General features: G+C 50.1%; 3 protein-coding genes across 10 annotated transcripts; 1 reads left to right on the forward strand and 2 right to left on the reverse strand.

Moving 5' to 3' along the window:
* The first annotated feature begins 4,153 nt into the window (after positions 1-4,153).
* B4galt3 (beta-1,4-galactosyltransferase 3) lies at positions 4,154-10,500 on the forward strand. Of its 6 annotated transcripts, XM_074047668.1 has the most exons (9): positions 4,286-4,300; positions 4,460-4,553; positions 5,197-5,271; positions 5,617-5,894; positions 6,423-6,658; positions 7,909-8,099; positions 8,221-8,343; positions 9,489-9,593; positions 9,707-10,500. In XM_074047668.1, the coding sequence occupies exons 4-9, from the start codon at positions 5,651-5,653 to the stop codon at positions 9,978-9,980; spliced, it is 1,173 nt and encodes a 390-aa protein (XP_073903769.1). In that variant the 5' UTR covers positions 4,286-4,300; positions 4,460-4,553; positions 5,197-5,271; positions 5,617-5,650; the 3' UTR covers positions 9,981-10,500. The 6 variants fall into 6 exon arrangements, with proteins under 6 accessions (XP_073903768.1, XP_073903770.1, XP_073903771.1 ...); XM_074047667.1 differs by lacking the exon at positions 4,460-4,553 and having other exon boundaries at positions 4,154-4,300; XM_074047669.1 differs by lacking the exon at positions 4,460-4,553 and having other exon boundaries at positions 4,154-4,300; positions 5,640-5,894.
* Positions 6,421-14,924, reverse strand: Ppox (protoporphyrinogen oxidase). Of its 3 annotated transcripts, none has more exons than XM_074047665.1 (13): positions 14,712-14,924; positions 13,824-13,918; positions 13,531-13,665; positions 13,292-13,407; positions 12,978-13,110; positions 12,543-12,687; positions 12,253-12,443; positions 11,736-11,796; positions 11,465-11,583; positions 11,276-11,386; positions 11,027-11,176; positions 10,855-10,897; positions 6,421-10,770 (listed from the first exon to the last, which is right to left on the reverse strand). In XM_074047665.1, exons 2-13 carry the CDS (start codon positions 13,908-13,910, stop codon positions 10,628-10,630), a joined length of 1,434 nt encoding a protein of 477 aa, XP_073903766.1. In that variant the 5' UTR covers positions 13,911-13,918; positions 14,712-14,924; the 3' UTR covers positions 6,421-10,627. The 3 variants fall into 3 exon arrangements, with proteins under 3 accessions (XP_073903766.1, XP_073903765.1, XP_020029948.1); XM_074047664.1 differs by having other exon boundaries at positions 14,013-14,924; XM_020174359.2 differs by having other exon boundaries at positions 13,824-14,924.
* A 106-nt stretch (positions 14,925-15,030) lies between these two features.
* Usp21 (ubiquitin specific peptidase 21) lies at positions 15,031-21,690 on the reverse strand. Its single transcript, XM_074047671.1, has 14 exons — positions 21,027-21,690; positions 20,530-20,632; positions 19,587-20,207; positions 18,750-18,809; positions 18,472-18,592; positions 18,145-18,256; positions 17,800-17,955; positions 17,139-17,203; positions 16,777-16,880; positions 16,507-16,593; positions 16,101-16,172; positions 15,773-15,887; positions 15,572-15,686; positions 15,031-15,400 (listed from the first exon to the last, which is right to left on the reverse strand). The coding sequence occupies exons 3-14, from the start codon at positions 20,184-20,186 to the stop codon at positions 15,310-15,312; spliced, it is 1,698 nt and encodes a 565-aa protein (XP_073903772.1). The 5' UTR covers positions 20,187-20,207; positions 20,530-20,632; positions 21,027-21,690; the 3' UTR covers positions 15,031-15,309.
* Between the last annotated feature and the right edge of the window lie 73 nt (positions 21,691-21,763).

The following is a 21,763-nucleotide window of genomic DNA, read 5'->3' on the forward strand; positions in this document are numbered from 1 at the left end:
ATAGGAAGACCTTGTCTCAAAAAGCCAAAAAAGGCCAGGCACTGGTGGCCCAAGCCTGCAATCCTAGCTATTCAGGAGGCAGAGATTAGAAGATTGTAATTAGAAGACAGCCCAGGCAAAAAAAAAAAAAAAAAAAAAAGCCAAGTGATGATGGCTCACACCTAGCTACTTGGGAGACTGAGATTGGGAGGATTGCAGTTAAAGTCCAGCCTGGGCAAATAGTTAGCAAGACCCCCATCTCCAAAATAACCAGAGCAAAATGGACTAGATGTGTGGCTCAAGTGATACAGTGCTTGCTTTGCAAGTGCAAAGTCCTGACTTCAAACCCCAGTCCCATACACACAAAAAAATGCCAAAAGGAAAGAAAGTGTATGTCAGTTTTTTTTTTTTTTCTTTTCTTTGAAGGTCAGTTTTGTAAGAACAAAACACCATGCATGGCAAAGCAGAGGCTCAATGGAAGAGCCCTCTGGGAGAACCATATTTCAATGATTTGTACAAATCTATCTTTTCTGCTACAGTGAGCCTTAAAAATCAGGGCTATTACTCTATACTTATTTTGTGCTTACAATTCAGATGTGTTGAATATTTGCTGCCTGCTGGGCACTTTTCTATGTTTCTTACTAATTATCACAAAACCTCTTAAGATGGGATTCATTTTACAGATGAAACCCAGAGAGTGCATTGCTCAATCACATAGTCAATGAGCTTCAAAGCAGTATTGCATTCAAACCCACAGTAGGTCATCCTTAGCCTCCACAGGCACTTCAAACTCATTATGTGCAAATTTTGTCATTTCTACCCCTCCCCCAAAAATGTGCCTCTTCTAAGTTTTGCTTCTCATTAAATGGGCACCAGTCAGGCTGGGGATATAGCACAGTGGTAGAGTGCTTGCCTGGCATGCCCAAGGCCCTGGGCAGTAGTTGCAGCAATAATGACAACAAATAAAACAAAACAAAACAAAACCACCACTATCCACCCCTTGGTCCAAATAAGAAATCTAGGAGTCACCATTAGAGACTCTCACTCTGTAATTTAGCACATCCAGTCAGTCACCAAGTCCTGTTTGCCTCCTAAAAGTTCTCAAAGACATCCTCTTCTTGATAGTCCTACTGATAATGCTTTATTTTACATATGCTTCACTCCTGGATTTCTTTCTTTCTGTTTTCTTTTTTGGCAGTACTGGGGTTTGAACTCACACTTGCTAGGCAGGTGCTGTACCACTTGAGCCACTGTACCAGCCCTGTTTTTTGTGTTGGGTATTTTCAAAATAGGGTCTCCTGAACTATTTGCCTGGACTGGCTTTGAACCACAGTCCTACTGATGTCTGCCTCCTGATTACAGGCATGAGCCACCAGTGCCTGGCCTCACTCCTGGATTTCTGTAATAACCTTCTAAACAGTATTCTGCCTCCTGTCTTGACCACTTCAATAATGTCCCACATTTCCACCAGAAGAAAGCTCTGATCATTATACTCTCTGCCCAGAACACTTTAATGCCTTCTTGCCCTAAAGATAACACCCAAACTCTTTATTTTTCTCCATGCTGGGAGCTGAACCCAGGGAATTATGCATATGGGATCTACCATTGAGGCACATCTCTAGCCCTATTCTCTTTTAAAGTGGCTTATAGTATTTTATTATCTGGCACCTGCTTGTCTCTCTAGTCTCATATCTAAACATTTTCTTTGCTTTGCTCTGTTGTCTAGCTTTACTTTTTATTTTTTTTTAAACTGGGGTTTGAACTCAGGGTCCTGTGATTGCTAGGCAGGTGCTCTACCACTTGAACAATACCTCCATCCCACTGATCTGTTTTTAATTTCCCAAACTCCCTAATTTCCAGACTTTTGCACTTACAGGTTTCTCTCTCTGGAACACTTCACCTGTTAAAAGATAATTTTCAAGGCTGGTGGAGTAGCAAGTGGTAAGGTGCCTTGCCTACCAAGCCATGAGGCCCTGAGTTCAAACGCAAGTACCATCCATTAAAAAAAGATAATTTTTAGAAAAAGGTAAAAATTATAACTCTCATAGTGTTTTTCTGTTGCTCTCTGTTATTTTTTGGTTGATGTGTGCACATGGTTTTTTGAGACAGGGTATCATCATACAGCCCAGTCTAGCCTAGAACTCCTGATCATCCTGCCTCCTCAACCTCCTGAGTTCTGGGGTTGCAGGCATGAAGCACCACACCTGGCCTAGGACTCTCATACTGTAAAAGAAAAAAAAATGTATTCTGACAGTTGTTAAAATAGAAAGGAAGACTTTATTCAGGACTACTGTGAAAGGTTAAAAATGAGAGGGGGAGGTGGAGAGAGAGAGGGAAAGTCAGGAAGTGAAGGAGGAGGAGGTAGAGAAAAAGGAGGAAGAGGAAGAAGGAGGAGGAGGGGGAAATGAGAGGAGAGATATTAGGCTCAAATCCTAACACAGTAAAGACAAGTGGGGATTTGACAATGAAGGAGTCAGTGGATGGAAGGAAAATTACATCAAGGGTAGGGGAGTTATTAACATTTTTCCACTTTTCTTGCCAACACTGGAGAAGGGTAAGGGGATTCTTGATCAACTGAACAGAATTCTTGCTGAAGGCAGGTGAAGATGATCAGATATCAAGGTGGGGGGCACTCTTGTTTATCTGGCTTGGCAGGATTCTTGCTAAAATTGTTTAGGCAGGTCCAAGATAAGGCCCAAGAATAAGGCTTAGTTACTAAAAGAGAGTTCAGTGGAGCCTGTCTAAAGTTTGGTTAAGAAGAGTCTTTAAAAATAGCTATATAAAAATGGGCATGTATTTATTTTATTTAACTCATGAAGGATCTGGCAAATATTACAACTGGTACAAGAGAAAATCTAGAAAGCAGACATATTTACAAATCGGGAATACAAAAATGAGTAAGAATATAGGGTAAAAACTGCCTCCCCCCTGCGCCCCCACAAGTGAAAGTAGGAGATATTCGAATTTCTACCAGACAGGACAGAATTTCCGTGCAGATTACTTACCTATACTGAGTTGTACAGTAACTCCCATGAAGACAGAATCCTGTAAAGCAGGACATACTATAGAAAGGTCCTTCAGATTTCCCATTACACATCACTATTTCTGGAAAGCCTTCCCAGAATCTCCACATGTGAATGAGGTGTCATTTCTGAGTTATATTAATCACATTGTATTGTTTATATCCCTTCCTCCCCCTCCGCCCATACACGCACAAAAGACCAGGAGCTTTTTGAGGCAGACACTGTAATTATTGTTTCCTCAGCATGAACATTTGCTTTTAAGAAACACAATATGGGGCTGGGTTGTGGCTCAAGTGGTAGAGTATCTGCCCAGCACGTGCAAAGCCCTGAATGCAAATCCCAGTACCAGAGCCCGGCGCCGGTGGCTCACACCTGTAATCCTATTTACTCAGGAGGCAGAGATAAGGAGGATCCACAGTTCGAAGCCAGCCCCCACGAGACCTATCTTGAAAAAACTCATCACACAAAAAAATGGGATGGTGGAGTGGCTCAATGTGTAGGCCTTGAGTTCAAACCCTAGTACTGCAAAAAGAAAAAAAAAAATCCCAGTACCGAAAAACAAAACAATCCACAATGTGCCAAGGACTAGTGAAAACCACAGTATAAATATAATGCATATCAATGTAGCGTCCATTTTATTCCAATACCTAGGAAGATACATTTTTTTACATTGAAACAGACGCTGTCTTTCCCTCCACACTCAATGTTTCACTGTTTTATTAACTGTTTCCTTCCATTTCAAAGCCTGCGGGATACCACGGGGATAACAAAAATGGGCTACAGCCGTCGAAAACATTGTAGCTCGGGCGAGAAACAAATTTGATACTAAGTGGTACTAGGCTGCAGGGGGCGCCGATGACACAGAGGCAGGGAGACTGAGCCTATGCCCGGGTGAGTGAGGTCGTCCGCTGCATCAGAAACTGTTCCACCGGCCTCTTAGTCTCCGCCCTTTGGAAAAGAATGGTTTGAGCTACTGTCTTTATAAATCACAGGTGAGAAATGGAATCCGGCTAGGAAACTGCGGGGCGGGGATGAGCCCGCTCCCCTGCTCCCTGAGGTGTAGGGCCCCTCCACCGCGCCGGTCTACTCCGCAGCAGAGCCAGGCATCCCGGGCCGCCCTCTGGCGGGCGCCTCCACCATAAGCGGTGCTGGAACACACCGCTTCGCCGGCCGGGAGGCTCCGCCCCGCGGCCCCGCCTCGTGACGCGAGGCCCCGCCCCGCGGCGCCCGCTTCCAAGATGGCGGCAGCAATATCTGCCAGGCTGTCAGGGTGGCGGTGACGACGGGAAGCAGATCTGGTATGTAAGCTGAGGACGATGGAGAGAGAGGCCTCGGAGAAAGGTTCGGGTGGTCGGGAGGGTGAGAAGTTTGGGTAAAGGCTAGAGTCAAGCTTGAGAGGGACAGGGTCCCAGGTGAAACTGTGGACGGGGGCCGGGTGGGCTCACATTGCACAGCAGGGAAATCGCAAGAGGAGATTGGAACGGGATGGGCGTGCTCCAAAAGAACAGGGGCTTTTATCCCCCCCACACAGCTCTGACCACGCCCCTCCAGGTGAGCGCTCCCAGGTACCCTTGACAGTCTCTGCCTCAGCCCTCCTTGTCTGCTTCTCACTTCAGTAATAATCCTTCTCCCCACCCCCATCAGGACTGGGGAAAGGTGGAAAAGGTAGAGCACGCCACCCCCACCCTACTCCTGACCGCGCTCCGGGGCTGTTTGCTTGCAGCTCCCAGGTGGTCATGCTCCTTGCACCTGCGGAGCTAGCTCCCTGGCACGTGAAGAACAGAAACAGCCTGTTTCCTACTTCGCCCTGGGTTCTCCTGGGACCACTCCAAGGTCCTATCATGACTGCCTTGACTGCCTCTCGAATGGGTTTTCGGTATGGGTGAAAACAGTGCCTCCATTAGTTGCCCTGTTCCCACTCCCCAAACAAGATCTGTCCTAGTGGGGTAGGGGGTTAAGTACAGACCTGACACTGTATCACTCGAGTAGCCTGGGAGAAAGACCAATGCCCTAACATCTTCTCTTCTTTCCAACCACTTTCCCTCACTTCCCGATTGGAAACTGGCTTCCTCCTAATCTTGATCTCTGTCCATGCAAGTTATCGTTGACCACTTCTGTTCCAGCTGGTTCCAAATTTGCTTTTGGAGAGCTGGATGGAGTCTTTCTCTGTCCTTTGTGACATTTTCAATTTTAGATAATGCCTCACATCTGTGCCCCCCCGGGACCCCCTGGAGCCCCCATGGTCCGGAAGAAGACAGCTTGAACCTAGGTGAGTCTATCTTTTCCCCTCTAAGATTGGAGGGACTTCAGAGACTCTAATGAAATGGACATAGGATTTGAATGATGTAAGCATTCTTGTGGGTGGGGACTGAGAGTAGATGTTGGGAGTGGTTTGGGGGGAGGTGGATGAGAGTGAAACTTGGGCTGGAAGTGACAGGTGTTAGGGCTGCTGGTGGTTACATCTAGGTATTTCTTTTCCTAGTGTGACTGACTGCAAACCTGTGTTTCTGTGACTTTGTTTTCTGCCTGTTTTTCCTCTTTGGCCCCTGGCACCACCTTCATCTCTACCTGCTAATCTCCTTACTGGCTTACTTTTCTTCCTACCCCCTCCCAGAACTCCCCTCTCTCCCTCTCCAGACCTCTTCAGGATGTTGCGGAGGCTGCTGGAGAGGCCCTGCACATTGGCCCTCCTTGTGGGCTCCCAGCTGGCCGTCATGATGTACCTATCATTAGGGGGCTTCCGAAGCCTTAGTGCCCTATTTGGCCGAGAGCAGGGGCCAACATTTGACTATTCTCACCCCCGTGATGTCTACAGTAACCTCAGTCACCTGCCTGGGGCTCCTCCAGCTCCTCAAGGTCTGCCCTACTGTCCAGAACGGTCTCCTCTTTTAGGTGAGTACAAAAGAAAGAGGAAGAGATGGGGGCAGGGAGCCTTGGGCATTCATGGAGTGGCACTTAGAACAGATTAATGTACCTAAAGGGGGCTGAGGTTGAGCCAGAGTGGATTCTGAATCCAGAATTTAGACTAGGCTTTTGTATTGGGTCACAGCTTTCCATTGCCTGCACATTTATGGGCTCTTCCTGCCTCAGGCTAGGAAATATTTCTCTTGTAGATGAGCCCTGGTCTAATTAGTTAGTTGGAAGTCCTGTTTCTTTCCCTCCCCCAACTGTAGCTTCAAACCCTGTGGGGTGGGAGAAAGTTACAGAACCCTAAATAAGAAGGCAGACTAGGTAAGGAGCCTGTGCCTTTCAGGTTTTGTAAAGCCTTCCCAATGAGGGAAACCAAGGCTTGAGGTTTCTAGGTGAGCCCGAGGGGGAACTGAGCCCAGAACCTGTCAGGGCAGGATGTTTTCTCCTGCTCTGCTGCTTTCTTTTCTCCTTGCCCCTTCAATACCTGAACATGCCATTCCTTCCCAACAGTTGGTCCCGTGTCAGTGTCCTTTAGCCCAGTGCCATCACTAGCAGAGATTGTGCAGCGGAATCCCCGTGTGGAACCTGGGGGCCGGTACCGCCCTGCAGGATGTGAACCCCGCTCCCGAACAGCAATTATTGTGCCCCATCGTGCCCGGGAGCACCACCTGCGCCTGCTGCTCTACCACCTGCATCCCTTCCTGCAGCGTCAGCAGCTTGCTTATGGCATCTATGTCATCCACCAGGTACTCCTGGGTTTTTTGTTGTTTTTTTGGTGGTGGTACTGTGGTTCAACCTCAGGTCCTCATGCTTGCCAGTGTCACTTGAGCCACTCCACCCGCCCCTACCAGGTACTCTTAATTTCCATCTTACTCTTTCTTTCATATAAGGAAGCCTCAAGTAAATGCCACTGCACTGTCATCTAACGGGTGTCTGGAATAATTGTCAGAGGGCAGATTGGAATGTGAAGCACTTGGCCTTGCTCTTCCAAATCTGTTAGTTCCATACTTCTCATTCTGTTTATGGTACTCTGCTGACTTATAATCTTCCATGGTTTTTCTCCCATTGAGTGGCTTTTGCAAATTTGAAGGGCAGATATGGGCTGAAATTATAGTTCTGATATTTAGGACATGTGTGACTTTGAGCAAGATATTTAATGTATGGCTCATGCCTATAATCCTAGCTACTCAGGAGGCAGAGACTGGGAAGACTGAGGTTGGAGTCCAGCCCAGGCAAAAAGTAATCAAGATCCCCATCTCAACAACAACAAAAAACTGGGCTTGGTGATGTATGTCTGTAACCCCAGCTACACTGAAGGCATAAATGAGGACTGTAGTCCAGGCAGGCCTAAGTGTAATAATTTGAGACTGTTTGAAAAATAAAGCAAAAAGGGCTGGAGGTATTGCTTAAGTGATAGAACACTTACTTGCCTAGCAAAGGCGAGGCCGTGAGAATCACTCCCAAACCACCCCCCCTACCCCCGCCAAAAAAATAAAAATATTTAATCCTCTAAAATGAGGCAAAGAGAATTAACATGCCACCTGTTCCTGTTCCACTTTTTTTTTGGTACTGGGCTTTGAACTCAAGGCCTCATGCTTGCTAGGCAGGCACTCTACCACTTGATCCACTCCTCCCGCCCTTTTCTTCATTGGATTTTTTTTGAGATAGGTTCTCATTTTTGTTGCCTGGACTCGCCTCCAACTGCAATCCACCTGATCTCTGCTTCCCAAGTAGCTAGGATTATAGGTGTGAGCCATGGGCACGTGGCACACACGGTTGCTTATTGTCAGGATGAAATGTTTAAACAGTAACACCAACATGTCAGGCACATACTGATAAAGAAAAAAATTGCTGATGACTAAGTAAGTTTGTCTTCCTCTTCATCTCCTTGGCCCTTATCTCACTTTGATTCCCCTCTTTTCACTTTTACACTTTAGCTTGTCTCTTTTCCATGTTGCCTGTAGGCATAACCTGGTCCCTCTCCATTATCTTCTAGGCTGGAAATGGAACATTTAACAGGGCAAAGCTCCTGAATGTTGGGGTGCGGGAGGCCCTACGTGATGAAGAGTGGGACTGCCTGTTCTTGCACGATGTGGACCTCCTGCCAGAAAACGACCACAATCTGTATGTGTGCGACCCCCGGGGACCCCGACATGTTGCTGTTGCCATGAACAAGTTTGGATACAGGTATAGGGCATGAAAGGGTGCTGGGAAGCAGAGAAACAGTCCAATGGGAGAGCCCAGGAGATTGTGGGTAGGGATTTCTCTAACATTTTTTTGTGGAATGCAAGGATCTTTCTCTTCTTAGCCTCCCATACCCCCAATACTTTGGAGGGGTCTCAGCGCTCACTCCTGACCAGTACCTGAAGATGAATGGCTTCCCCAATGAATACTGGGGCTGGGGTGGTGAGGATGACGACATTGCTACCAGGTCAGACTTCCTGCCACAACCTCTCCCTACCCCAGCCTTTCAACACTAATCGTTAGCGCCCTGGTCCTGCACTGAGCCCATTCTTTTCCCTTAGTCTTTTTAGTCTACCCAGGTCAGGGTCTGCATGCTGCTCTTCATTCTGTCATCTTTCATTTTCCTGCATTGGGTTAGAGATGACATCAGTAGGAAATACGGGATTCCAGAGCTGGAGAGAGACCTAGAGACAGTTTAGTTCTGCCTTCTGTAGGCTTGCAGACCACTCCCCCATGGGGAAAGGAGAGAGGGGTTTTACTCTATGTAGCCTAGAATCACTTAAAAAAGACCCTGTGACATTGGCATGATGCCAACTCATGTTTTAACATTCTGACCTTCAGCTTCAGCTGGCCGTTTCATGTGTGATATAAATATTTGGGCTTGATAATGTGGGACTCATTGCCTTCCCTCTTTTGTCCTCCCTTGTGACATGTTTGTATGAATTCTCATCTGTGTGTGTATAGCATGCAGCAAATTCTAAATGTACATATATTTTCTTTCAGTTCCTTCCCCAGCCATCTTCAATCCTTGCTTCCATGCATCAGATTTAGGATTTGTTTAAGGTCTTTATTACCTGCTACTCTTTTTTTTTTTTTAAACACATAGCAGCAGGGGGAGGCATCGAGGAGAGGATTCAGGTAGCTCAGACACTATTCTAAATAAGAATTGCTGGGCTAGGGGTGCAGCTTGATGGTAGATTATATACTTAATTTGTACAAGGCCCTGGGCTCAATTCCCAGCACCATAACAGAAAAAAAAAAGAAAAAGAAAAAAAAAATGGAATTGCCGAGTTTGGGTCTGCAATTCCCAATCATGTCCTAACCTTTTGACAAAATGGCCTCTCTCCCTGTCTAACCCAGAGAGGGAAGGCAACTCCTGGGAAGCAAACATCAGAGCCTACCTCTGCCAATTGGTAAAAGGCCCCAGGGTGCCTGGCACTGGCTGTTTCTTCCTTCTTTCTGTTTGATTTTCTCCTGCATTTGTGTACGTGGCACTTTTTTTTTTTTGCCTAAAATTGCTCTTTGTGTACAGAAACATGAAGTCCCTTCCTTGTTGGCCTTTGCTCTTTCTTCCACTCTGGATCCTCCAAGATCTCCTCACTTTTCCCACAGGGTGCGCCTGGCTGGGATGAAGATCTCTCGGCCCCCCACATCTGTGGGGCACTATAAGATGGTGAAGCACCGAGGAGATAAGGGCAACGAGGAAAATCCCCACAGGTAGGAAGGGAGAACTGCCTGGGAATCCGTGCCCCTAGCCAGGAAAGTCCTGAAGGTCTCTAGAGCCCCATCTGTTCCTTTCTTGGTCTTAGTATCCAATCTCTAACCCTCAGATTTGACCTACTGGTCCGTACCCAGAATTCCTGGACACAAGATGGAATGAACTCTCTGACATACCGATTGCTAGCTCGAGAGCTGGGTCCTCTGTATACCAACGTCACAGCAGACATTGGGACTGACCCTCGGGGTCCACAGGCTCCCCCTGGTCCCCGTTACCCACCTGGTTCTTCCCAGGCCTTCCGTCAAGAGATGCTGCAGCGCCGGCCTCCAGCTAGGCCTGGCCCTCTGCCTACTGCCAACCACACAGCCCCCCATGGTTCACATTGACTCCTTCTTGCCCACCTTAATCATGAAACTGAATCAGAAGGGTTGTATTCTCCCCATCCTCAGCTCCTCACTGCTCTCAAAGGGATGTGGGGGAACTAAACTCTAGTGCTATGCTGGGGGGAGGGGAGGGGCCTCTCATCACTGCTGGACTGGAGCTGGGCTCCTTTAGACCTGGGGAGGGTCCCTCTTTCTAGGGTCACCTGCCAGGGCTTATGACTGTGAATTCTTGATGTCATGATTTTATGTGACGACTCCTAGGAGTCCCCTGCCCCTGGGGTAAGAGCAGGGCTGGACCCCAAGCCCCTTCCTCTTCCATGAAGATCACTCTCTTCCAAGAGTGATCTGGCTTCCCTGGGACATCTGTGAATATTTATTCTATTTATGTTTCCCAGGAAGCTGTCTGGTGAAGGAAGCCCTTCCTAGGGCACTTTCTGCCAGTGCTGGAGTAGCTCCCTCTTCTGGTCCTGGCTCAGGGGGCTGGGATTTTGATATATTTTCTAATAAAGGACTTTGTCTTGACTCTTCTGCTTTCTGCATCCCAAGCACACTTTACCTTCTTTATCCCTTACTCTCATGCCTATAGGTGACAGAAGAGTGAGACCAAACTAAGCTCCAGCAACTTTTATTTTCATGAGTGGGAGTGGAGATCAGCTGCTAGGTTCAGTGCCCAGGACAGTGACTGCTGCCTGGCGCCCACTCTCTATACAGTCATTAACAGCAACCCCCTCGTAGGAGGCGCCAGCCAGAGTCAGGGGCAACTTTTGAGCAGTGAGGAATTGCATAGCTGATTCTGGAAGGGAAGGATGAGAGCAATATTACAGTTGGGGTCTTATTTCCTTAGTCCTCCTCCTGCCCAGTTGCATTCCCAACTTACCCAGCTTTTGCCAGTGGCCTAGTTTATACTGGGGGATGCAGTTCTGAGGAAAGAAGGAGGTTGAAGGGAAAATTTATTGATTTCCCAGGCCTTGGTTGACATAAGGTAAATATACCAGTTTCTGCCTTCAAGGCCTACAATGGAGAATTGATGAGAATTTATCCCAACTCACCTTGTGTAGATGGACCAAGCAGTGACTTGGTGACTCCTTCAGTCCTAATTGTGTGGCAACTGCTTCCTGTGCCTGTTGTTGGAACAGCTCCTGAGATAAGACATGGCCACTAGCCTCCAACGTCTGTAACCAGGAACCTCCCAACATCACCTAGGGAGGGAATATAGCACTGACCACCCTGGCTTTACCTACACTAGGGTACAGAAGAGCCTTTTGGAAACCCCACTAAGTAAAGTCTCCTCCTCTCACAGTCACTCTGAGGCCAGGGGGGCTCCCATCCTGCTCAGGGAAAGCAACTGAGTCATATACGATTCCCAGGACACTTGAGTCTTCCAAGGATGGCACCAAATGTCCAAATCCCTGGAGAGGAAGAAATGTACAAGTCAGGAGGGAAGGGCTCCAGCTGAGCCATGTCTCCCTTCCTCCTCTGTGACATACCTGAACAGGCAGACATGCTCCTCGGTACTGCAGGTTTACCACAGCTACCGACACCGCAGTAATGGTACTTAGGATCTGAGCCAGAGGTGCAGCCTCAGCAGGGAGCAGCTTACTGAGCACTAGAGGATATCAAGAAACAGTCATACTATCATTTCATTAGCTCTCTAGGATTAGACTCCTAAAAGGATGATCAGTTCAGGGGCATGATGTGCAGGAAGGCATAGCTATTGCTTCATGCTGGTTGGGAAAGGAAAGAGGGCTAACCCATTACCTGGAGCTGGAATGGCACTAATAATGTGGTCAGCCTCCAGACTGCTGTCCCCTAGAGACACCTGAGAGAATGAAATTATATTTGAGAAAGACAGAACTTTTTTGGGTGAAGTGAGACTTGCTGCCTCTCAGTTTCTCAGGTACCCAAGTGGCAGGAAGGCTGACAGGATGAAGAGAATGACTATATCATTCACACAAAAACTCCTCCTCTGTATCTCCAGAAGTGGGCCAGAGGCCAGTGTGGCTGCTCTGAACTGTTCACTGAAGCTGGGTTGTTCCTTCCCTATCCCTGAGCCACTTACAAGCACTACTAACCATAGACTTGCACCTAAGGGGTCTTTGAAAGAGGTCCACAGGTAAGGCCTAGGAACCCAGGGTAACCCATATCTAAATAGCTTCTAAGGCAGGAAAACAATGAAGAACTCCCGGTGGTGCTGTCAGCCCCGATCTGCTTAAACCATTTAGATAAAGATGGAAACACTGATACAGGGTCATTACACTCCAGAGGGTTCCCCTACCTTCCATTGCCCTTTTGCCTGGAGGCTGAGCCCACAGACTGGCTGTCCTCTAAGCACACTGACCCCTCTACTAGTCAGGTGGGTGTCAAGAGCCTGGGGCAACATCTCCAGCCCTCCACGGAGTGACCACTGGCTCCAGCGCTCAGCCCGGGCCTGGCGAATAAGTGCTGAGTCTGGCTGTGGGCTCTGCTCTGTAGAGGAGAAAGCAAAAAAGTTATCAAAATGGCACCCCTTGCCCCCAGCCCCTCAATTTGGCCAACCTTAATATCTCTGACCAATACCCCCCTCACCTGCCCCCAGCAGCAGCCCCAATAATATGGAACGATGGGTTTGCTCAGCTTGGAAGAGACTGGGAAAGCAGGACCTGATGCTGAGCTCACGGCTGTTGCCTGCAAACACTCCACGGCAGAGACTGTCCATGGCTAGAGACGCCACCTTAAGGGTGAGACTGGGACTGAGAGGCCAAGGAATAAGCTGCACTGACTGATTTTCCACTGGGAGGAGGAGAGGGTTTGAGTTGGGGGCCTTCCCACTATAACAGGATGAGAAGGAAGTGAAGGCATTCACTCCCAACACTGAGTTTTGGCAATTCTGTCAATATGAAGAGAAGAGGGCATCCCCAAATGATACAAAAGTACCTCTGGGGGAGGGAGGTGTACATCTGAGCAGGGGGCTCTGCAGCTGGTTTAGGAGGGGAGGGGTTTGAGGGCTCTGATCAGTGTCACCTCAGGTCCAAGACGGCGCTGGGCAAAACTGTGTACAGTCTCATCAGGCTCTTTGCCCCTGGGCTTCATCAACTCTCTTAATCCAGCCCAAAACAGAGGTTTGGAGAAGGGAGGTGAAGGGCGGAGTATTCCCCTGCATAGAGGAAGGCATAATGAAGAGAAAGTTACAGATTTACCTTTCCAGCTCCAGGGGATCATTTCCAAGGCAGACCACCCTTTTGCTGGGAGGGCTGACGGGTGGGGAGATGAAGAAATGGAAGGAATGTGAGAATGGGTGCAATGCAGAGAGATGGAAGTAACGGAGGTGTTATTACCTGAGACCGCTGGGAAGGGGGTGCAGGGCACCACCTACATACAGGAACCTGTTCCGGGCAGCTGGGTGGTCTCCTCGGACAGGCAACACTTCTGAGTCCAAGCCAAGCTCTGAAACCTGCTTTCCACACGCCCTCAAGAAGAGGAGAAGCTAAGTCAAGATGTGACCCGCCAAATCCACTTCCTCCCCTCTACTCTATCCCCTCCGCAACCTCTCCTACACATTCTACAAGCCTCTCACCAGGAGAAGGGTCCGGGCTCCTAGGGCTCCAGCAGGCCGAATTCCCCGAGGGCCAAGTTCAAAGATAGCACCATCGGGCCCTCGAACTGAGCGGATCCAGCCTCCTAATCGCTTGCTGGCCTCCACTAGGACCACCTAGCGACACAAGGGAGACATTGCAGCAGCATCTGCAGCAGTGGGGCGAGGGGGCTGGCGGGTTGTGTGCGTGTGTGCATTCCGCCGGCAAGGATCCAATCAGCTTTTGCTGGAAATAGAAGAGTATTAAATGATCCTACTTCTGCTAGAGTACTCACCTTCGGGGGACAGGGGGCTCGGCTCAGATGGTAACAGGCAGCCAAGCCGCTGATGCCTCCGCCAAGCACGACCACGGTCCGGACCATTGGGAAACCTGGGAAAAGGGCGCGATACGGGAAGGCAGATCGAGAGGTACCCTGAGCTCCAGAAGTCCCACGAGTTCCGCGTTCCACCCCCCGGCCACTCACTGATTTAGGGGAAACTAAGGCAGAGCGCGCTTATGTGCTGGTGGAACAGTAAGGTCTTCGTCAGGGGCCAGGACTCATCCACGAGATATGGAGGAACAAGAGAAAATGAGGGAGGAGAATGTAGAGGCCGTGAGGCCTCGCTCCGTGGAATGCAGATAAGGGGCACACCCACGCTATCTGCACTAGCAAGCTCGCGCGGCGGGCTGGAAGCTTGAATTCTTGAGGCCGCTACTCCGCCCCCAGCCCTTTCGGTCTCTCTGTCCCCTTTATTCTGGCGGCACGCGCCCGAGCCTCTTTCCTGCTTCTGGATTGGTGGGTTCTGGAAGGCCCCGGATCATATTCACCAATGAAAACACTGAACTGGCAGTGACGCTACAAGGCGGAGCAACCGTAATGCTGAGTCAGCTCAGTAGATGGGAAGGTTGACCCGTTCAGCGTCAAGTGGTGTTGCTGTGGCGGGCACTGTTCTCCCTAGAGCTAAGACCACGAGAGCTGACGCCGGGACTTAGCATTCCCCAGCTCAAGCTTCCCAGGCCTACCCAGGATGAGAACCCTGGAGGGAGGGCCCCAGGAGCCTTAGTTGTAGTGAGAGTCGACCGGGACGCTGGAGGCCAGTCCGCGGGGAGGCTGCTCCATAAACAGCTCCTGATGTTAGCAACAGACTGGGCCTATGGGAGCTTGGGCCGCCCGGCAACGTACCGTGTTTGTCAACAGGGCTTCTTAGGCGCCTCGCCCTCGAGGGGTAGCCTCCCCATCTCCAGGAAAACCCGGCGCCCCAGTGCCTGCATTCTAGTTTCAGGTCTCTCCGCAGCTTCGAATCTGAAGGTCTGCCTGCCTTCCTTCGACATACTAAACTGTCACTGCTTGGGCACACGTGTGGCCCGGCTCCACTCCTGATCCTTCCCTATCGAGTCTAAGAGCGCCCCCATCTGCACAGAGACGGAACCAGGACCCACGAAAACTCCAATTGGACCCACTCTGTATCGCTACTCCTAAGCACAAATATAAATGCCAACAGCACGTTTCTTAATAAATTTATTCACAAAAAGTGAGATTGCAGAGGGTGTGGGGGCTGTACATGGGCAAGGGCCTGGTGAGTTCTGTACAAGGGATTGGGAGACAAGGGAGTCTCCAGATGGAAGGATACTTTTAATAAAAAAAATAATGGGAGCTACAGTCACCCCCTCCCCCCTCCCCGATAAAAAGACACAAAAATAGACGTCTCTGAGGTAAATGGGGAGCTTGGGGGTTAAGGGTGTTGAAAGGGTTTCACAGGTGCCAGGGCTTAAAGAGGGTGTCACAGGCACCGGGGTGGTTCCTGCATCAGTTGGTAGAACAGCACGTAGCCCTCACTGGATGCCACCTGATTTTCACTGACAGGGGAGACACTAGGAAGAAGGAAGATGGGAAGAAGTTGTAGTCTGTATATTCCTGTGTATTCCCTCCCCAACACAAGACAACCTCAGCATCCAGGAAGAGATCAGAGAGACCACCACCTCTCATCTTTCACCAGGCACTCTGCTCTCCTGGGGCTTTATAGAAGGGGAAGTTGTTCTCACCGAGAGTCATTGTAGACATGCCAACCAGTCTGACACCTGCACAAGGCTGTATAGTGGCCATAGTGGACACTGCCCGAGTGGTTGCAAAGGGCATACAGCTGGTATACAGGGCTTCCTGTGGGGTTAGAAATGATCAAGTTCTATAAACAGAGCTGTATCCCCCTTCCTGAGGCTCCTTAGGATTTTTCCCACCAGACTCACCGGCTTTGTCACTGGCAAAGTCGCCTAGGCTCAGTCGCTGCAGTGGGAAGTCTACACCTACTGAACTTTTCTTGATAGAGCCTCGAGAGGTGGAAAATCGATTCAGATCTAAGCCCTGGTTAAGGAGCATTTGAGAGGTGGAGGGTCTCTAAGGGGGACCACAGTCTTAAATGCTTTCCCCTCCCTTCCCCCAACACATACTGGGAGATAACAGGAAAAGGTGGGGTGGCAGGCTTTTTCTAAGGAAAACTCAATGAGAGTGAGGAAAGAAAATGTACAGGAGATATCCTCAGAGAAATAAGAATTTGAAGATTAGGATATGGAGCACGAGGATTCGGGGGAATCTCTGTACTGTCAACTTTTTGGTACTTCGTGTTTTCTGCCGACATCGGTCACACACCTGAATAAATGACAAGTAGTGTTAGGTTAATGTACTCTCACCTCAGTTGGCTTTTTCAACACCCCAATCTACGTAAAAATGTACTATGCTCACTACTTCTGTATCTTCTGGGCCACATCCCTTTGCCCTAGGAGTACTAGAACATATCTGAGACTCCAGTACATCTGCTAGGCAGGCACTCTTACCACTTGAGCCCCTCCACCAGCCAAGACTCCAGTATAAATCCAGATATGTAACTATTATGTCCCCTACTAAGCACACACACACCTCCTTGGGTGGGTCCTCCCCACCCAAGCCTTCCACCCTTATCATATCCCCGTGAACCTTTACATACTGGAGCATTCTCTGACTCTAGCTCTTCCTCCTTGGTGAAAAGGCTGAAACAATCCCGCAGGGACACCTTGCCCCCAGCAAATCCTTTCTGGGGGGGAAAGGGAAAGTAGGGTCAGTATATTCTGAATTTCTTTTTCCAACTCTCTTAACCAATACAGGCTTCAATTCTGCTCTCAAGACCCACAAGATTCCCACCCACACTCTGGGGGTGAGTAGGGTTGTGTCACAGAACCCGTGTTCCATCCACCCCTGGAATCCTCTGGAATCCCACCTTGGGGATGGGCAGGGACAGGTCACAAAAAACCTCGAAGGTCGTGGAGCGATACCCACAGGCCTGGCACTTGAGACAACTTTTCAACTGGCCCACAAACAAGTCTAGACAGAGACAAAGGGGTAGAGGAAAAAGTTGTTGTTGGAAGCCTGAGATGCGTTCTTGGAATCCTGTCTCTTCCCGCCCCTTTGCTTTACCCTCCTTTCCTGCTACCAAAACTTTTAACAAACTCTTCATACCATTTCACATCTTCATCATCTAATCTTGTTCCCATACCCCTTGATAGCATCAATTTTTTTTTCTCTCAAGCCTGCACCCCTTCACACAAATCCCACCCCCACTTTTTTTGCCCCATATCATACCCACAATCTTGCTGTCCTCTCGCTCCAGGTAACGCTTCCACATTAGGTTGGCTCGGTCATCATCACTACCATAAATCAAGGGAAGTGGGAAGCACCCATGAGATGCAGGAACACTAGGTACCCCCAAGACCACTGAAATGATCCACAGAGCCCTGTATCCCACCTCCACCCCCAGCTCCTTCCCTAAATTTCTAAAGTCTAAAGGAGTAATGCTTCAGGGAATATTCTGGGACAATTCAAGGTGAGAGAAAAAGGAATGAACACAAGGGAAGAGCATGGTGTCTTCTGGCTTTGAGCCCTTTAAAAAAATTTTTTTTGCAGTACCTAGGTTTGAACTCAGGGCCTCACAATTGCTAGGCAGGTGCTCTACCACTTGAGCCACACCTCCAGTCTGAGCCCTTTTTATGTATTTTGTTGCAAATTAATTATCCCTTTTCCCTTGATTTGGTGACATCCATAGCACCATTTTCTGCCTCTATCTGTACCCCTCAGTCTCCCTCTCCCTCCTAGTTTCTTTCTACTTCCACATGGCTCTCAATCCAGTTCTAGCTAAATGGTTTCTAGAGACCCTACACCTGCTAGCTTGACTAGCTCAGTTCTGTGAAGGATGAATGCTGCTGATAAACTACCGGGGAAAGGAGGGAGGGGGAGCAACCCTTACCTTAACTCAGGTTCTTCTAGCAGAGCCCCTCCTCGGCGGGATGCTGAGGGAGCTGGACCATTGGCCAGGATTGGTGGAGCCCGTCGGCTGCGTCGGTTGATTTCAAGGTGTAGCCGCTCCATAAGGAGCTTCAGGAACTCTTGGGCATCCTGTTGGCTATAGCCAGACAGAGAATATAGACAACAGTCCCCCTTCTAGTGTATAAATACTATCCCCTGCCCAGATATGGGTCCTATTTCCTGGATGGAGAACATCTCAAGGCTCATAACAATGCTGCTGGGGGCCCTGCTTGGCCCTACCCCTAGACATGGCTAAGAGAAATCCCATGCTCTCTAGATCTCCCACCTGTATCCAGAGAAGGAGGGAACGTATTTCTGGAAGACAGCTCGAAATCGAGTAGGATTCACAGCTTCACAGGAGTCAGGATGCCAGAGGGCACCAATCACATCTGCAAAAGCTGTTGGAGTGAGAGTAGGGAAGGGAAACAAAGGTTAATGTCTGGAAGAGGCAGGCAAGAGAAGACAGGGCAGAAAACAACCTCTAGGAAAGTAGGCACTAGGAAAAATAGATTTAACTGCCAGACTAAAGGATTTGGGGGTCATAAGAACTGGCAGATGGACCTGCAAGGGATTGGGGGAAAAGGGAACAGAGCAAGCAGGAGCTGTTGCCCACCTTCAGTGAGCTCTTGGGCTCGGCCCCCTCCAGGCACCTCTTGCCGAAAGTCCCTTCTCAGGCAAAAGTCACGAAGAGGCCGAGTGCTGCTCAAACACTGTAGCACAGCATTCAGGAAGCACTGGAGAGGAGGGATACTGTTGTTACCTTTCTAGACCGAGCCTTAGGAGAGCTTTAGTGCTCTTTCCACATTCCTTCCCCAAGTCCACAGGTTCTTCCCACCCAAAGCACCATTTTGCATTCCTTTTAGACAGGAAGAACAGGAAAATGGCTCTTACTGTATTTCCCAGATTTCGGAGGCCAACATGACCAGAGCCCAGAAGCAGTGTGTGATGAGCCTGGAAGGTCAGAGTACAGTCAGCAGGTTCCCACATACCTACCTGGCACTTCAATCTTTCAATAGCATGCTTCCCACTGCCTCCCAATGCCATATATGCCCAAACTCTACCCTCTTTCCCTCACAGGTCTTCCTACCTCATTGGTCATGAGCAGTAAGCCCATCACAGCTGAGTGTACCACAGACTCAGCCATGGCTGTCACACCTATTCCACACTTACTCCTCTGCCCAGCTAGTCGACGTTGCAGCTCCTGGGGCAATTCCCCAAGCACTGGCATGGTTGCCCAGCTGCTCCCCACCCCCACCTTGCTGCCCCCAAATCCCCCTCCTGCCCCCGTGGCCCTTTCCTGCACCCTCTCCTGCTGGCTCCAACTGCAATCAGCCTAGATCACTTAGCTCAGGAAATGGGCAACCACATTAGCTCAGATGTTCTGAGCCCTCCCCTCTTCAGCTCCAGAGATTAATTAGGCTTAGGCAGAATCCTAGGAGAGAAGGTGCAGTAAGGGAAAGGATGGGTCTGGGGACCCAAAGAAGAATTCTAAATAGCTGGGTTAATTCCCTAGGGACTGAAGTGGCACACCAAGTTGGGGACTGACAGACAACCCAAGAAAGGGTATAGAAGGCCCCAAAAGTAATGCAGGTGAGGGTCTGCTGGTGTAAGGAGGGGTTAAGAAAGGCACTTGTGGAAAAGGCGGACAGAAAAGCCACATGATGACAAGAAAACTGGAGGCTTAGAGGGACATGAGCATGAAAAGTATGTGTGCTGGGAAGTCCTCACCATCTTGTCATCAGAGTAGAAAGGCTCAGAGGGCCGGGCAGATATCATGTGGAAGGAGCCATGGGAAGTAGGGGGTTCTGTCCGTATGCTGAGCAAGGTAGGGGGTCCAGGAAAGCCCCCAAGACGGCGAAGAGAAGTACTACGTCTCAAAGTGGGTGGCTCAGGCCGGAGTGCCAAGCGGCTCAGTGCAGCCCCGAGCTCTCCAGTGCCACGGTGCCCTCCCAAGGCAATCCCCATTGGACGCAAGTCCCCACTGCTCACAGACTTGGAACGGGCTAAGTTGGTCCTGGATGGGAGAGGCAGAGCCACAGTTGGGGGTGGTGAACCAGGTAGGGGAACCCCATGGTCTGCCCGAAGGGGGCCTCTGGGACGAGGGGCTGAGGTCCGACCCCGTCCAAGCTCCAGTTTCTTAAGCCGTTCATCAGGGGGACCTGGCCGTGGAGGCAGAGGTCGTAACATGGGGTTTGGCCCAGGAGCTGGGTTTCGGCGCTCCTTGCTGCGGGCCCGGGGGGCAAATGGTAACTTGGATCCCACTCGGGGCTGGATATTGACAGGTGGCTCTCGTGTCCTGCCCAGGCGGTGCTCAGAGGCCTGAGGCATTGTGGACACTGCAGGCTGGACCTGAGAGGAGAAGACAGGGTCAGCATTGTAGTTACCGAGGGAGATGTGACCCTAGGCTACCATACTAGCTTCTACATGCTCTGAGGACTCTGACCATATCTATCAAATGAGTTATTGCACCCCCATTATCCAGCATAGTGTTTGGCATGAAGAAAATACTTAGTATTCTTCGAGAAAAGAAATGAACGTATGACAGTAGCTCATGACTTTGACCCTTTCTACACCCCCATCCCTTCCCTATAGAATATCACTGAAGAGCCAGTGATAGTCCCAATCTCTGCTGTCTTTATCATCTATAAACTTGGAACAAGGGCCCTCATACCTGGCTAGTCAAGTGGGATGTGCCCTGGACCTGTGGTCAAATGGGAAGTGTGGAACAAGGATAACAGCCCAAAAGACAGCATTCCATCCTCAAACTCCTGGTCCTGCGGGTTGCAAATGAAGCAGACTATATGGGTGATTTGCGATCCATTCCCTCCCCCACCTCCGAGCTCCGACATGGTGTTGGGGCTCAGGGGGCAATGGCTGGGGATGGAAGACGAATAACTCCTTGACCCCTAATCTCTGCACCTCTCCCACCACAGCAGGGCTTTACCCGGGTCCGCCCCCCTCGAGGGCAGAAAGGCCGAGGCCGCTGATTGGCTACGGGGTCCGGCGGCATACTCCCCGCGGTCCGGGAATGCTGTCCCTCCAGCCCAGTTCTCCCAGGCCCCGCCGCGCTCCCCGAGCCTCTGCCTTGATGGAGAACGTCCTCTGGGGTCTAAAGCAGTCCTCTCTCAGCTCATGCACCCCACCCCACCATAACGCTCCGGCCCGTACCTGTCCCCCGGCGAGGCGACGGGGGAGGCCAGCCGGGGCCAGACTCCAGCTCAGGGCCACCCCCTCCTACCCCCGTATAGCGCCCCCGCGGGCCGGGCTCCTGCTTTAGCCGCAGCTGTTGCCCAGATCGCTCCCGCCGCAAGGGCCGCCGCCATCTTTGTTGGTCCCGCCCGGCCACCGGCCACCGACTTCACCGTCTCTCAAAGCGCCTGCGCACCCACGCTCGAAATCCTCCTACCCGCCTCCTCGGCGCTTGCGTGAGCCAGCCCCCACCGCTCCACGGCCGACACCATGGAAACGCAGCCAACTTTAGAACCGCTAGTTCCCAGCCCTGCCCAGGGTGGTCTTTAAACCATCGCTCCAAAGCAAGTCCCTGAGGGCTACGCTCCTGTCACTCCGTCCTGTGACACACAAGGATGTAGATCTGACACTCGAAGGATGAATTACAGCATAGATCCTTCCTAGATTGGAGGGATGCCAGTGTTGCAAGCTGCAGGCCTGGGTCCAGCCCACATACCAGTGGAGAGCATCTAATACTCCACATAGAGATGGGAAGATCCCTAGAGGGCAGAGAATGCTGAACCTGCAAAACCATTCCTCAAGCTCCTTGCAGGCTCAAACAGTAGGGTAAAGCATGTCTCACCGCTAAAGGACAAAGGCAGATAGATCTCAGGAGCAGGAAGAGCAGTCCAGATTTTCTTTCATTCCCCAGCTCCGGACCAGAACATCTATTTCCC

The sequence above is a fragment of the Castor canadensis genome, chromosome 11 (genome assembly GCF_047511655.1).
Source record: "Castor canadensis chromosome 11, mCasCan1.hap1v2, whole genome shotgun sequence".
Lineage (NCBI taxonomy): Eukaryota > Metazoa > Chordata > Mammalia > Rodentia > Castoridae > Castor > Castor canadensis.

Bases quoted from the DNA above. Each gene is read 5' to 3' on its own strand.
- B4galt3 (XM_074047666.1), top strand. From the start codon at position 5,094: ATGCAAGTTATCGTTGACCACTTCTGTTCCAGCTGGTTCCAAATTTGC. The intron at 5,272-5,639 runs GTGAGTCTATCT...CTCCCTCTCCAG, and splicing joins AGAAGACAGCTTGAACCTAG to ACCTCTTCAGGATGTTGCGG. The intron at 6,659-7,908 runs GTACTCCTGGGT...ATTATCTTCTAG, and splicing joins GCATCTATGTCATCCACCAG to GCTGGAAATGGAACATTTAA.
- Ppox (XM_074047665.1), bottom strand. From the start codon at position 13,910: ATGGTCCGGACCGTGGTCGTGCTTGGCGGAGGCATCAGCGGCTTGGCT. The intron at 13,111-13,291 runs GTAATAACACCT...TCCTCTATGCAG, and splicing joins CCCCTTCCCAGCGGTCTCAG to GGGAATACTCCGCCCTTCAC. The intron at 11,584-11,735 runs GTAATGGGTTAG...GATATCCTCTAG, and splicing joins TAGTGCCATTCCAGCTCCAG to TGCTCAGTAAGCTGCTCCCT.
- Usp21 (XM_074047671.1), bottom strand. From the start codon at position 20,186: ATGCCTCAGGCCTCTGAGCACCGCCTGGGCAGGACACGAGAGCCACCT. The intron at 18,810-19,586 runs GTGAGGACTTCC...CTGACCTTCCAG, and splicing joins TCTACTCTGATGACAAGATG to GCTCATCACACACTGCTTCT. The intron at 17,204-17,799 runs GTAAGGGTTGCT...GATTTATGGTAG, and splicing joins CTAGAAGAACCTGAGTTAAG to TGATGATGACCGAGCCAACC.